This window comes from Amblyomma mixtum, chromosome 5 (assembly GCF_055824585.1).
Source record: "Amblyomma mixtum isolate Tamu chromosome 5, ASM5582458v1, whole genome shotgun sequence".
NCBI lineage: Eukaryota > Metazoa > Arthropoda > Arachnida > Ixodida > Ixodidae > Amblyomma > Amblyomma mixtum.
Window position 1 is genome coordinate 69,036,755 of NC_143016.1, and position 15,262 is coordinate 69,052,016.

General features: G+C 49.8%; 2 protein-coding genes across 2 annotated transcripts; both read left to right on the plus strand.

The window, feature by feature from the left end:
* The first annotated feature begins 554 nt into the window (after positions 1-554).
* LOC149342513 (uncharacterized) lies at positions 555-8,238 on the plus strand. The gene is made up of 5 exons (XM_089542177.1): positions 555-710; positions 1,494-1,687; positions 2,385-2,595; positions 5,672-6,354; positions 7,940-8,238. The coding sequence occupies exons 1-5, from the start codon at positions 555-557 to the stop codon at positions 8,229-8,231; spliced, it is 1,536 nt and encodes a 511-aa protein (XP_089398303.1). The 3' UTR covers positions 8,232-8,238.
* A 1,583-nt stretch (positions 8,239-9,821) lies between these two features.
* Positions 9,822-11,505, plus strand: LOC149342514 (chitinase-3-like protein 2). Its single transcript, XM_089542178.1, has one exon. It carries the CDS (start codon positions 9,822-9,824, stop codon positions 11,454-11,456), a length of 1,635 nt encoding a protein of 544 aa, XP_089398304.1. The 3' UTR covers positions 11,457-11,505.
* Positions 11,506-15,262: the final 3,757 nt, after the last annotated feature.

The following is a 15,262-nucleotide window of genomic DNA, read 5'->3' on the forward strand; positions in this document are numbered from 1 at the left end:
AAGAATTGACGGTCTTGCCTCAGCACTGGCTTAGGAAAGGCCAGCTTAGCGTTTAACCTATCAGAATATTACACCCATATTAACGAGTATATTTTGCAAGTGCGTTTTTACCCGACTTCCACATCGGTTTGGAAAGTGTAGATACGCAGTTTAACTTGGCTTATGTATCATGTGTCATATTTTCCCGCTATCATTACTATCAGTGTTTCCTTTCCTGCGTCTTTTTTGCACCCTCTTTTTAATAATGTCTGCATTGCAATCAAAACGTCCACTACAGTAACTGTGTCGGTAAGATTGGCGCTGTCTCTTCTTCTTGGGAATATTTTTTAGTCCTCAACTAGTAAGTGACAAAAAATTAAATGATATAACAGCATATTTCGTTGGTTTCTGCTGATTGCCAGATTTCACTTCTCGCGCCGCGGCTCGCGCCACTGAACGCGTGCTCGACAACCCCGATCTCGCGCAGATATCAGCCAGCGGCAGCGGAAACCTAACGTGGAACAGTACTTTTGTTTTTCTCCAGTAGTCGAACAAGGAGGACAGAGGCCTGTCAGATGGAGGACACCAGCGTGGCTTTCGGGCGCAGCCGAGGTACCAGCGGAGGTGCGGGCCGCGTTCTCATTCGGGCCGCCCGAGACGGGTCCCTGGTGCCCGTGCTCTCGGTGGCGCTCATACTGACCATCATGGTCGCCATGGCCGTCATGTTCCAGGTGGGTGCCTCAATCCATGCACGGTGGACGCCTGTCGATAGCGGCGGGACCTATTAGTCCGGTTAAGTTACGGAGGAGACCTGGCACTAGAGGCTTGTCTGCGGGCGCATTTCTGCGCCCACTAGTCGTTTAGCAAAAGCATCAAGTCCACAGAAAAAAAAAGGAGCAATTCATTCCTCCGTTTATCTCATCAAAGGCTTTTGGCATGGGCCACTGCACATTGGAACGGTGCTCCTGGAATGAAGGGGGTTGGCTTGATGTGCGGCGCCGGTCCGAATGAATCCCAGTATGCGAGAAATACCGGAGGTGTGGGGCCGACTGCGCAGCTTGGAAGGTTTGGTTTGTTTTGGTTTATGGGGTTTAACGTCCCAAAGCAAAGCGACTGAGGCTATGAGAGACGCCGTAGTGAAGGGCTCCGGAGCAGCTTGGAAGAAAGGGGAGCACGGGGCAAGGGGATGAGGTGAGATAAAGCCATGAGAGAGAGGCGGACAGGGGTATGGACCTTAAAACATACGAAGTCTTGAAAACATGCCTATATTGTTCTCACCTTTCTCTTATAAATGAGGTATTTTAATTAATTAATCAATCAATCAATCAATCAATCAATCAATCAATCAATCAGTTGATCGATGAATCGTCACAAAAGGGTGAGAATTTCAGAAGTTAAAAGTAATTTCAACTAAGTTTTTTATTAAACTAGGTTCGTTAAACTAAATAGCCAATTGTTAAGAAGCCATCACCACGTAGCCACATGAAAACGCAAGCCACGCCTGGTGCCCGCAGGTGTACCTCGTCAAGAAAATAAATGCGAAGACCATCGACGCCAACTGGCAGTTACTGCCCAAGTGGCGCACTGCCGAGCAGACCTACGCCGATAGGCGCAATGTGCTCGCCGGGGAGCCCATGTCTCACTCGGACAGCGACCCGCTGGACGTCGACTTCGAAGAGCGGCCGCCGGAGTTTCCCGGCAAGCCCAGGTGTGTAGTCCGCGCATAGCTCGCGTCGCGTCACTCCGCTTGACAGCGGCCCAACACTAAGTTCGGCCTTATTTTTTTTTTCAAACACGTGAGCGTCTACCGACAGGCGGACAAAAATTCCTACATTTTGGCCGGCTTGGCAAAGCGCCCTCGAGTTAACAATAGACGCATTTTGCGCGTGAGCGTCAACGGCCCTAGCAATTTCACCACCACATAGTCACACTAGCTGATCAATGGTAAAGTTATAAGTTTGAACTGTTGAAGAAACTCGGGGCAAAAGCCAGTCGTTTTTCTACTGCAGCCGCCACCTACTACAATTCCTACTACAATTATGTTACGGCCAAATATGTTTTGCAGCAATGCAAGTTGCAACTAGAGGCAAACTTCTCATAAAAGTACGCACCTTTCGCTTTCTCATCGTCAGCTCCTCCTGAATCAGCCAACTGCAAGACCGGAGGCATCTCCCATTGACATCTAATTACCCCTGCCCTGCTTAACTCCCGGCTACATCATGCCCATATATCTCCTAAGCTCATCACTCTTTCCGACTCTGCGCTACTCTCAACTTCATTTTCCTTCCTTTATCATCCCCTCCGTCACTCTCAAAGTACCTCCACACCCACGCGTTTAGCAGAGCGTGGGGAAACTGCCCCCGATTCAAAGTGCATGCCTAATACCACACCTGACACGCTTGCAGGCATTCCATGCTGCCCAACGACTTCTACCTGAGCGAGCCCAAGAGCTTCTGCGTCTTCAACGCCAAGAGCTCGGGCCTGACCCGCCACGGCGTCGTGTACAACCTCACCAGCTTCCCCTACCACCTGTGCACGCACGCCGTGTACTGGAGCGCCAGCGTCGACGGCTCCAATCGGCTACAGGCGGCCAACATCGAGGTCGACGTGTTGCAGGTGCGCGCACGGCCGCTGCCACCGCGAGTTGCTCACCTACAGTTCAGCGTCACGCCAACTTTTGTTGGACGCTGTTCGGCAGTGATGTAACAGTTAAACATTGAAGGATGAAACTTTTCTTCTAACCGTTAATGGGCGCACCTCTGCCGTCGCTCAGTTTAGAATAACTGCCGCAACGCACGCTGCACATAAAGCAGCAAGGTAAGGGATGTGGCCATGATAGCTATAGTCGGATACAACTTAAGAAGGCAGCAGCTTCTCCCCGTCAAAGGACCCCCTTCCAGCCAGTGGCGTCAGCCAATTCTCATGACCCCGCTAGTGTCACAAAGCAGGGAGTGGTAGATAAAAGGTGAGAATCCCCTCCCTCCATAGTCGGGGATAGACCCCTCTCTCCAATGTGGCACCACTCCCTGCACCACTCCCCAACAGATGACTTCAATAACTACTGCCCTCATGGTTAAAAAACAGCGCACAAAAGACTAGACACAAGAGTAAAGGCGACGACAGGACAAGCGCTGATCAGCGCTTGTCCTGTCGTCGCCTTTACTCTTTTGTCTAGTCTTTTGTGCGCTGTTTTTCTACCATGAACCTATACCAACTCGCCCAACTTAACGTTCTACTAACTACTGCCCCAATCTCGCTTCTCCCCGTTTGCTCTAAGGTTGCTCAGCAGATCGTATTTGCGTGGACTGTAACATAATTACTGAAAAGCAGTACGGTTTTTAAAAGCGGAAATAAACCGAAAGCGTGCTTTTGCCGATCAGAAGCACAATCGCAAAGAGCTTTGACGAGCAGAAACTAAACGTAAGCATTTTTTTTTATTTCAGCAGGGCTTTAGATTCTGTTAAGCGGAATATCTTACTGAATAAAAGAATGGGAATTCGCAGTATCAGATGCACGCCATTATAACTTATTAGTGCATACTTTCAGAACCGTCCTCAATTTACCAAAATTAATGGCGCGTTTTCACAGTCCGGGATAGTGAACTACGTGTGTCCGCAAGTTTCAATACTGGGTTCGCACCTTTTTTTGTTACAAATTACATATTTTTTTAGCATTTTATTAATGCAAGAAGTTGTATTATATGGGGGCGATATAACTATATTCTTTTCTGAAGAAAACTCCGAAAGCTTAGAAAGAAAATGTATTAATTGGTTTTAGGACTTTGCACAGGGTGAACGCTAATCAGGTACAATTAAATGTGGTGGAAAGTTGGTACGTCTTGTTTCACGCTCGAAACAAGGTAATTCCCCATTTTTTCAGCCTTAGCTTCGCGGACTACTTTTTGGAACAAAATGAATCTCAAATATTTCTCGGATTTATTTTTCATGAGCATCTATGTTGGAATGTCCTCGAAGCGAAATCAAAGTCCGTTTGCATCATGGACAAGTAAAGAAAAAATTCAGGGGGTGCTTTCACTGCCTAAAGTGCGTAGAGGCGAAAGCGCTTTCCGCACCACTTTGACTGCCTCTTCTGCAGTGGTGACGTCACTACTGGATGATGTCACACATAAATGACTAATTACTGATTAATCACTAAACTCTAATTAACTGCTAATTAATTACGCATAAGCTTCGCCTTTAGGAGTGGAACGCGACAGCATGTTGTAGCGCTGCCAGGGAGTCCACGGAACGCCACCACCCGTTCGGCGCGATGCCTTGCCCTTTGAATGCAACGCTTTTTGAGGAAAGGAAATGGCGCAGTAATTCTCTGTTATCTCGGTGGACACCTGAATCGCACCGTACAGGAAAGGAGGAAGCCGGAGTGAAAGAAGAAAGAGGGGCCGTAATGAAGAAAATGAAAATTATATTTGAGCCAAGGAAATTACGCAGTAACTGTATCGCATATCTCGGTGGACACCCGTCATCCGTTTGTAGACGAAGGAAGGAAGTGGGAGTGAAAGAAGAAAGAGGGGCCGTGATGAAGAAAATGAAAATTGTATTTGAGGAATGGAAATTAACCAGTAACTGTCTCACATATCTTGATGGACACCCGTCAAAAGCGTCACCTTTGCTGATTACGCTTCTGGTGACAGCCTTCTGTCGACAACGATGAGGCATTCAAGGCTTTCGCCTTAATATTTTACCCACCTTGCTTAAAACGTTACTTCACTTTTCGTTCATAGAATCTCGACTACAGTATTGTTCGTTAATCTAGTGCAACACGACAAAGCAGACATTGTTCATTGCATAGAAAAACACGATTCGCGCCATTTATTGCTTACGAACACAAGATCATGCATTGCCTTACTTCCGTTAAGTCGAATTTCCTTCCTTTAGAAAGCATGATTTTACTTAGAACTGCTGTGCTTGTTTACTCACGATATGTCATTCCTCACAATAGAACCCCTCATCGTATGCAAATTACTTCTTATGTTCGGGTTTTCATCTCCACTGTATCTCAGGATTTCAAAACCGTTTATACAAAATTATTAGGTTTTACCTTCTTTCAACTGTTTGTACTTTGTTTCAATGATCCCCATCTCCTAGCGGCTTTATGTTTCATGTCCCAGGTGCTCTATTAACTGCGTTTTTCAAAAGTTGTTTTCATTCCAACAGACGCATTGGTTCCTGTTTTGTACTGATACCTGTATCTTTTTGTAAGCATTGCCATGCCGTGTTGATATTTTTATTTGGCTCCCAGAGCCTCGTCAAGCAGACTTACCTGCCTTTATCTTTGAGCTCCAGGATATGTTTAGTCCAAAAAGAAATTTCAGTCGACAGCAAGGGTAGGGGATTCAATCTAAGTGAAGAATGAAAGAATAGTGAGTACTAATAAGGGAGTAATTACTCATTGCAATCCACGCCAGCGCAGCCATACGGCTACAAAGGAAAGCTATACAGCTTTCTCAGAAACTTCGTAGTTAAATAAAAATTCGTCCTGGTCCGGGGTTTGAACCCGGGACCACCACTTCACCGAAGCAGTCGCTCTACCAAGTAGCCTCTTCTATTTTTGTTTTCTTTATTGATACTAGCCTCTCCTTGTAGCCTCTCTGGAAGCTGTGAGAACTAATGTTCCATGAGTGTTTCCCACACTTCATGTACGTTTCATTATAAACAAAAACATTTTCGCGCAGAACGCCTTTGGAAAGTTCCCGGGACTGAAGTCCGGCAACCCGTTTCTGCGCGTTTTCATCGGCGTCGACGACGATGCTAGCCTGCAGCGCATTTCGCACGATGCCGAGTCCGTGGTTAACTTCACGCTCAAGGCGCTGCGCTGGGTCATCGAGAGGCGCTACGATGGCATCTTCCTGCGCTGGTCCCCTCCGCTTAAGGAAGGATACTCGCAATTCCCGGCCCTGGTCTCCCACATGGTCAAGACCTTCAAGAGGGTCCGAGGCCTCTCCGTGGGCGTAGTGGTCCCACTAACCTCCAGCGGCAGGGACTTCTACGCCGACGTGGGACACCTCATCAACGTGCTCGAGCCGTACTCGATGCTCGTCGACCCTATCACGACTGGTTCCGGAGGCGGAGGCTCCAACTCCTACTTTCGGAGCTTTTTTCCTTACACTTTGGACAGCGTTGCCAAGTACCGCGACTTCTTCGGTCGCACTGTGGAAACCGATCGCAGCAAGCACCGCTACATCTGCTACCCCGTCTCGATCGCCGGCTACTCCCTGGCCCTCGAAGACTTTGCGGCCGGCCCCGGTGGGTCTCGGGGTCGGAGATCAATGCCGCCAACTGCCGCTGACCTCCAGCTCAAGTCTGGCTTGGCGGTGACCCCTTACGACGCGACGTGTGCCAACGGCACCAATTCAAGGTACCTCCTTTTTTTAGTGTACGCGACAGGAATCTATGCGAGTCCTGCTTATCGCGTAGTACCTCCTCTTCACTCAAATTCTCGGATAAAAAATTTGGATATTAGTTCTCCGAGGGGGGGGGGGGTCATAGCCGGTCGTAGCCGGTCGTAGCCATATGGCAGCTGCGTGACGTCACAAGAGTTGGCACGGTGAAACAATGATAGCTCTCCACTGCTGACGGAACGAGCGCTGCATGACGCGTTGCGCGCGGATTCGAGCGAAAGGCCGGCGTCACTGGTCGCCCCGAGGCGCAGAAGCGCGAATTTTTATTGCGAAACAATACTGCTCGAGGTTTCTGCACTTGGCCGTCGTCCTGGTGAATCCACCATTCACCTTTAGCGTGACCTATGTGTGACGTCATACCAGCTGTGGAAAAGCGGGGCCCCAACTCGGCTCGTCGCGATCGTCCCAGCGAAACCTCCATGCTGCAGCTGCGCGGCGCTGCCGCGAGGGGCGCTCGCTGTACGTGACGTCATGCCAGCTGTGGAAAAGCGGCCCCCCAACTCGGCTCGTCGCGATCGTCCCAGCGAATCCTTCACGCACCGCTGCCGTGGGGGAGGCGCTCGCTCTACATGACCAGCCAAACCAGGCGCAGCCAGGGCTATTGCTTTCGCAACTTACCGGGCTTAACCAAGCTAAGAATCTGCCAATTTTTTAAAATACATTGTGAACCATCGGCCCGCTTTTGAGGTCTTGTACGTGGCGTGAACGCTCAGGGCCTATACTCTACATAACGCAGGCGTATTATAGCCAACCCCAACCACCCTTTTCAGGGAACCATTAAGTCTGCCATAGAAATTGAACAGGGAACGCTTTGGACGATATCATAAAAGTTAATAGCAAAACAAGCCGGCGGCGGTAGATTAGCGAATATATTGATTGCAATTGTGAAATCTTACAATACATGAAGAAATTATGTTTATAAACTCTTTCTCGTTCAAATTTTTTTTTTTTTTTTGTCTAGAATTGTTGGGCATGACAGGAAGTGACAGTTGAGACTGCTCACCTTTCCTTATGTTCAACTTCACGCAAAAGGAATGCGGATTTTGGGTTTTGGGTGAGGATGTAGCGTTTAGGATTTTGTGGTTTCAATATTAAGACGTCAGTTTTTATTTGTTCAGTAACGAAATAAGTAAAAGGTCCGCGCTACCTCATAGTCCCAGAATTCTCGTTCATCTGGAGAAATAGAGAAAAGCAAGCAGCCTTATACTGTCAGTACGAAAAGCATTCCAGCACGCTGGTTACAACGCCAGGTATATGAGTACTATCCGTTGTTAGCTGCTCCATCTTACCCCAGGTGGTCGAAATTTCCGAAGCCCTTCACTACGGCGTCTCTCATAGCCTTAGTCGCTTTGGGACGTTAAACCCCGTAAACCAAACCAAACCTTATTTGATACATCTGAATAATATTGTCGGTTCTCAGGCGTATTCGTTAAAAGTCAAAGCAGCGCGGGTCACTGAATTCGCAAGAATCGTGTCTGTGCCATGTTTTCACTCGAGTTATCATCCCTGTTATCATCGATTTATCATCCCCTACTTCTGCAGGTTGAGCATCCGGCTCAAGTTCGTCGTGCTGTCCTCGCGGAAGTCCCAGTGGGTCGCGTACCAGGATAAGACCAGCCTGGAGCAGCTCCTGGAAGCGATGCGGCAGGTGACCGGCGGCGCTCCTTGCGTGGGCGTCTGGGACCCGGAGTGGGACGACATCGCCGGCCACTGCAGCACGCAGGGAACCAAGCTGGAGCCGTACCTGCTGACCAGGACGGTCTTCATGAGCAGATTTCGCTCGCAACATGTGTCTCCCGTAACCAAAGACTTGTCGCGCGGCACATCTAATTAAAACAGCCTTTTTACATACACGCATTTTTCTAATAACGAATTGCGAGGGTACAAATGAGCAGCGATAATTTTCTCGCTCCATCTGTCGTGCCTTGCATGAGCTTGCAACGTTTTGTTTATGACACTGACCGCGCAATAGTTCGAGCACTACTTGAGTATCCAGGTAACTTCGGTAACAGATAAACTAATCACTCACTGGACTGCCACTTTGGTTGTTGAAACTTTTAAGCCTTACAAATACATACATAGGGCCTGTAGCACGAGCCACGTTTGCTCTTGTTCTACTGTGTCCGCAGCGCGTTCACCGTTTCGAGCCCTTTTACGACCTCTTATTTTGACAACAGCCAGCCTTTATGTCCGCAACCTCGCGAAGTCATGGTGCTAGTGGCTGCTCTCCGCAGATCGTGAAATTTGGCATGCTTGTTTACAACGCTTTTAGACCCTAAATATATGATATGTGCTCTTGAACTTTACTCTGCTCTTTCTCCTGTATGTTATACCTACAAAGTGCAACCTCTGCTTTCCCTATCTGTAGATTGCACGTGTTGTATTTACTTGCTCTTGACATGTTTGTTCACCTGTACGTTATGTTTCCGTTCGCCCCTGCTTATGTGAAAATTCTTTTTCATATTATGGAGATACTATCTCTTACCTTCAGGCAGTGCACCTGTTATGCGTGTTTGTAAAAGTAATTGAATATGTTGTGCGCTCATTAAAAGGCTTCTGTTGCTGCCTTCTGCGTGTTTCCTGAAGTTGGTTTCTTGGTTATGGCGCTTTCTAGTGCTCTTATTTTAGTGTCGCTGACCTCTAATGTGATTAGCCGCTGGAAAAATAGTTGGTTTAGACTGTCTAAAAAAAGTTTTATTTACTGTTGGAAAACATATCTTGACTCGTTGTCTTTTTCCTTAAATGTCAGTTCTGTGGGGCTGCTTGATGAGAGCGCGTCAGCTTTGCGAACTCGTGAAAAGTTTTCTTTTCTTTTCTTGTATCGTCTGCTTTGCATGAAAATACAACCTGTCAGCACGTTAGGTGAACTGCGAGGTTTAATACATCTTAAAAGTTCTATTTTAATAGTGCTAAGCAAGTGATTGCTTCGATGCCCCCCTCCCCGCCATCTCCTGTGGTTATATTCCTGGCCCCCTGGTGCCGTCCATTGTTCACAGCGCAATAATTTTCAATGACATCTGCCAGCAATCCAAAGTCAAGGTTGCTAGCATTTACACTGGGCATAAAGTTACAAGCAAGAAAGCTGTACTCCTCTTAGAGTAACAGGGTAATCGCTGAACAAATACCATTTTGCAGCACAAGCCATTGCTAACAACTTTGATTGTTACTGAAGGCATTGACGGCATGTTCCGGTCTGCGCACCTTGGGTACCCTCAAGCGCCGATGCGAACGAGACAGAATATGAAGAAGAAGCGCAAGCCACCACGTGGCCTCGAGCTTCCCACGCGAGCGCCCGCAGAAGAAGAAGAAGCTGATCAAGAGAACGGCCGCAAGCACGGCCGGCTCCCCACGACGCGTTCTGGAACCCCAGGCGAGCGCCGACCACCAGCGGCAGCCTGGAGACCCCGAGAGGTCCTCGCCGCCCATGGAGGCGCCACCCTCGACGGCGCTGCCCCCACACCGCGTCGTGCAGCGCGCGGCGCCCCGACCACCCCCGGAGAACGGCGAACATGCGGACGCGCTCACCTCCACCGTCTGCGTCGCGCTCACCCTCGTAGTAATGTTCGCCCTGATGGTGACGCTTCAAATCTACCTCGTGGAATCGTCCACTATCCAGGACTTACTCGGCTTTAATATGAGCTTCAACCCCGATACACTGTTCGTTTCCAACGCCACGCGCCAGTCACGACCGCCTGCCATCGCCGCCACAACGAGGACGGGGGCAGCCGTCTCTTCAACGCGCCGTGAGACGACGCGGCGAACGACCGCTCGTCGGGCGGCGCAGTTCGGCGACCTACCAACGCACGGAATAGTCCGTCCGGTGCCCTCGGAGGCCGAAGGCGAGCCCACCCCAGCCACGGCAGCTCCGGCGACGTACACGCTTGGACCGGACGTGATGTACCACCGCTACCGATCCGTCTGCGTCTACCAGGCCCGCCGGAACACTCGGACGCGTGCAGGCCGGAACTTCGGCATCGACGTCTTCCCCTACCACCTGTGCACGGACGCCGTGTACTGTTGCGCAGGCATAAACGCTTCCGACGCCACCATCAAGCCCGGCGACGCGACGGTCGACGTCTTCCGGCGCGGCTGGCACAAGTTCAGCCAACTGAAGAGTAAGAACGCATTCCTGCGCGTCTGGTTAGCGGTGGGCGGAAGGGGGGCCGGTGATGCTGGTGACGACCGGGCTGCCTTCACGACGATCACGCGCGAAGAGTCGCTGGCTTCGCTGTTCGTGGCGAACGCGGTCGACTGGCTCCAGTCGCACTACTTCGACGGGCTGCTGCTCTACTGGAAGTACCCCGAGGTTCACGAGATGAACGGTCTCATCGACCTTCTGCGCATCACGCGCGCTACCTTCCGGCGCCTGGACCACTACGTGGGCGTCGTCGTGCCGCTAGACCATCGGTTCCGCGAACGCTTCGACATGCGCGACCTGGTCGACCTTATGGACGACTACAGCATCCTGGTCGACCCCACCGAGCCTGCTCCACCCACCTACGGTCGCACGGCTCTCAAGTGGACGCAGGACATCGTCGAGCGCTACGCGGAGGCCTTCCGTGAGACTCAATACACGGTCCGCGGCCACCGACGCAGTGGCCGATTCCAGCTCTGCTATCCGCTCGACGTCGCAGCCACATCGTACACGCTGTATGCCACCGACGCCGAAGATAACACGACCGACGAGGGTGTCGACGCGTCGGGTCCCGGTCAAGAAGGTCGCAGCACGCGTTCAGCGGGCAGACTGGCCTTCGACGAGCTGTGCCTTCGAAGCCGCTGGGACACCACGCTGGACTGGCCGTACTGTCGGGTGTCCTTGTACGGAAACCAGTGGATTTCCCACCCGACACTGCGCTCGCTCGAGGTGTTCGTGCGGGCTCTCATGAAGGTGACCGGCGGCACGAGATGCCTGGGCATCTGGGATCCCTGGTGGGACGACTTTGCAGGACACTGTGGCAACGGGACTTATCCTTTGGCCCAGACTATCTTCAATACGGAGCGCGCCATTGGGAAAGCGACGAGGCCGCCCCGTGCCCGTGACGACACTGGTCGCTCATGAAGCGATGCTCTTTAGTGCACCGTTATTTCACTATTCATTCCTTCTCATATCATCCTACTTACCTGACTATTAGTGCACACATCTTATCACATGCTAGTCTCCTTTTTCCTACAATGTATCGTTTTATTTTTACTTTTAAGCTGTCATGTGCTGCCGTCGTTATTTACCGAAGGCGATTGGTATTAAATAATGAACAATCGCTGACGTTGCCTGCATAATGGTTTTTCTTACGTAGTGGACACCGTGTCGACTTGTTCAGGGGCTTGGTAGATCCATTAGAAAGCTTTAAACAGTCTGCTTTCACGTGCCAAATTTAAAACAATACGACCGAGCTGTTGTCATTTGGCCCACAAACTTTTGTTCTCGCGCTTTGTTCACAACAATAGTACTTAAGCTTTCGTGTAGTTATATTATTAACGAGGGCTTCTTGTACAATTCATTTTTTTCTCTCTGTGGCTGTTACATAGCCACAGCCAAAGCGCCGCATACCACACGATTAAGATAATTATTCTTTGAAGGAAATGTAGGCTCATCTAAATTCATCCAGCGGTGAAGCGACCCACGTATTCAGGATCGCCAGCATTGCTGTCTAACTATTGGAAGTATTTAAGAAGCGTGGCTTCAGCAAGTTCGGGCACTGTTAGCTGATATTTTTTATATAATATAACACTGCAAATCTACCGAGACAATGAAGAGCGTAAATTGAACCCCCCCCCCCCCCCCCTCTTCAGATGCGTAAGACTTATTGATCGCGACCAAACTGCTTGAGCGGGAAATCTTCGAACGCTTTGCGATCAAGAAGCTGGGACCTGGGTTCATCAGCTATAGCGCGGTTGCGATTTCAGCGACAGTATCGATTCAAGGAAGGGGACGTTGGTGCGCACTTGCATGATAGCAGCGCTTCTGCTCGTTGATGTTATTGACAGTTTTAGCATTTGTTTTCACTAGGTTCGTGATGATGATACTGCACATGTACGCCCTGCTTTGCTGGCGAATTTTGAAGGATTAAAGTCAATTATTTGTCCCAGCATCGTCCCGGAGTTTTCTTTCACTTGCGACTGCATTCCTTTTTCACTATCTCTTGCGAAAAGCTCTACTCCTCCCATGCTGAGCCTGAAGCTCAACTGGCTCTTAGATTTAAAGGGACACTGAGGAGAGCACTATTAATATATTTTTTATAGCAAAATCCGATAGTTCGGCATGTCATGGCTTTGTTGCCACTTGGCCGGCAGCGAAAAATGCATTTATTTCTAAGAAATTTGGATTCGAAGTTGAAAAGGTTTTTCCCGCCGCTGTGATTCAAACTTGGGATTCGGCTATGACGACAGAGGACTAAGTGACGTGAAACATGACGTGATGCAGACTCCGTGATTTCTGGCTGCCAGCAGTGCGGCCTAGCAGCAGCCGAAAAGAAAGCTACCGCCGGCCGCACGTTGAAGGCATCTATCGGCTATTGCGGCCGTCGCTACAGTCGCTTCGCTTACGTTTGCACCGGCGTTTTGCGAGCGTTACGATGGATCTCGTTCTCGAAGTCGTCAACGAAGTTCTCGCAAATAGACACCTTTAGCATACCGTGGTCCGTGTACCTTGATACCGCTAGCGGAATACCGGGAGCCCGCCTAACGCCGGCGAGCAGGCGCTGATTGGTCCCGATGCTTCAGGCGAGCGCGTAGCTACCCGGCACGTGGCACCATCTGGCGACGTCAAGGAGATTTGCGCATGCATTGGCTGCGCCTCAGTGATTTGTGCTTCTCGTGTCCTAGCGTTGCTAGAACCATTGGTTCCAGCAACACTGTTTTGTTATATGACGTCATGACGCTTGTACTTGCGAGTTTGGCCTGTGGCGGCGATACCTGTATTTTGGTTCTTGCTCTTTTCTACGTTACAAGAGCTTTGTTGTCAGTATGAGTGGCGTTTTTGTAATCAGGAGCTGGTATTCTGTCGATACAAGCCAACTTCAATTTCTCCTCAGTGTCCCTTTAAGCTCTAACGGGAGGCGCGCCGTGTGCGGCTATGACGTCATGCCACGGGACTCGCCGACGCCATAGCTGCGCGCTTGGCAGTGACGTATCCGCCCCTGCGCTGGCTGCTGCTCGACCGCTCCTACTCGCCAGTTGTGGCATGTGACGTGTCACGTGATTCGCTCTTGCGCTTGGCAGTCACGTTCGCCGCTGCACCAGCTGCCTCTCTGGACACTCAATTTTGCACTTGTGGCACGTGACGCATCACATGATTTGCTTTCGCAATATAATTGCAGTGCTTGCTGACAGAGCTTTCGCCCTGTATATCCTGCCTAAGCTGTGTTTTGCCACAGCTATTTTTCCCCGTACCTTAAAAAGTGCCATATGTAAGCATGGCATGCTTTTAGTCCCCATTCTCGGAAATCTGAGTACAATATAGTTGCAAAATTGCACACAAACTGAAGCCAAAAGTGATAGTGAAGCTGAAGGCGAAAAAGACGCCAATTTTCGTTAGCAACGTATTCAGATACAGACTTGCAAATAAATTCAATGTCCTATGAGTGTGATGCGAACTAGCGCCGGTGCGAACGAAGTAGCTTGCTCATCTGAAACCTTCGACCATTCGGCCTCGCTGCCAAGATCAATCGATGTTGCTAAATGATATCGATATGCATTAACTGCGCTTGCTGGAAAGTAGCCGGGCAGAATTAAAAGCGCTGTATAAATCGCTGCACTCACGAGAGTGCAGGTCGCCACACTGATAGCACGGGGTTGTTCTTTATGTGGAATGGTACTGACTGCCTAGAGGCACAGTTGGCGACCTGTATCCCACTGAAACGATGTGAAAACGAATAAACCTCTGCATTGCCGTCAGTCGTCCTTCTTGGTTGGTTCGAACATCCTGCGCGTCCACATTCTCAGCCGTAGTAGCGCTGCGTCGGTTGACTGGTCTTGACGATTGGAATGCCAGCGGGTGGCTTCAAATGTTTCCAGCGCAAAGGGTTTGTCGTCGGAAACCAGAAGTGCCCAAATGATCGGCAGTGGCACTTCGATATGAAACATTTAGACTAACTGGAAAAGGAGCATGACTTTAAGCGCACGCGGCCGAGGACCAGTGGCGGAGAGCCGTGCAAAGCTTCGTCCTGCATAGATAGGATCGTCCGATGCGCAATACTTGCGGTGGTGTTCACTTTCCTTTCTCTACCAACGACCGCAAGGAAATTCTATGCGTCGTTAAACAAGCGTACTGAATGGCTCTCATATCATTCAAGTTAATAAAGTATTCAGTCGATTAATTTTTCAGGCCGCCGTGGTGGCTCAGTGGTTAGGCTGCTCGGCTGCTGACCCGAAAGTCAATGGTTCGATCCCGACCGCGGGGGGGTCGAATTTCGATGGAGGCGAAATTCTAGAGGCCCGTGTACTGTGCCATGACAGTGCACGTTACAGAAACCCAGGTGATTGAAATTTCCGGAGCCGTTCACTACGGCGTCTCTCATAGCCTGAGTCGCTTTGTGACGTTAAACCCTCACAAACACCATGCATTTTACAGATGTGCTGAGTGTTCTATTCGACACAAATGCGCACAGTAAACGCACTTCAGACTCAATGTCACGCAATGTTGGCCCGGCTTTCGACTATGCAATCATTCATAAGTGAGACGATTAATCTTCAGAGTTTTCTTTTTGTTTGTTTTAGTAAGAAAAGAGCGGAGTGAAGTATAAATTTCCATTCTTCTTTCACTTCAAGGTCGCCGCAGAAGCCGGTAAAAGGTTCTCTCCTGCTTTCACCGTCAACTTCTCCAGGAAGCCAGTAGCAGACGAAGTGGAGTACTTCATCACTACAAAC

What these genes read in the sequence shown, in the direction of transcription:
- LOC149342513 (XM_089542177.1), top strand. Translation starts at nt 555, where the DNA reads ATGGAGGACACCAGCGTGGCTTTCGGGCGCAGCCGAGGTACCAGCGGA. An exon ending in CCATGGCCGTCATGTTCCAG is followed by an intron (nt 711 to 1,493) that starts GTGGGTGCCTCA and finishes TGGTGCCCGCAG; the next exon opens with GTGTACCTCGTCAAGAAAAT. An exon ending in TCGAGGTCGACGTGTTGCAG is followed by an intron (nt 2,596 to 5,671) that starts GTGCGCGCACGG and finishes ATTTTCGCGCAG; the next exon opens with AACGCCTTTGGAAAGTTCCC.
- LOC149342514 (XM_089542178.1), top strand. Translation starts at nt 9,822, where the DNA reads ATGGAGGCGCCACCCTCGACGGCGCTGCCCCCACACCGCGTCGTGCAG.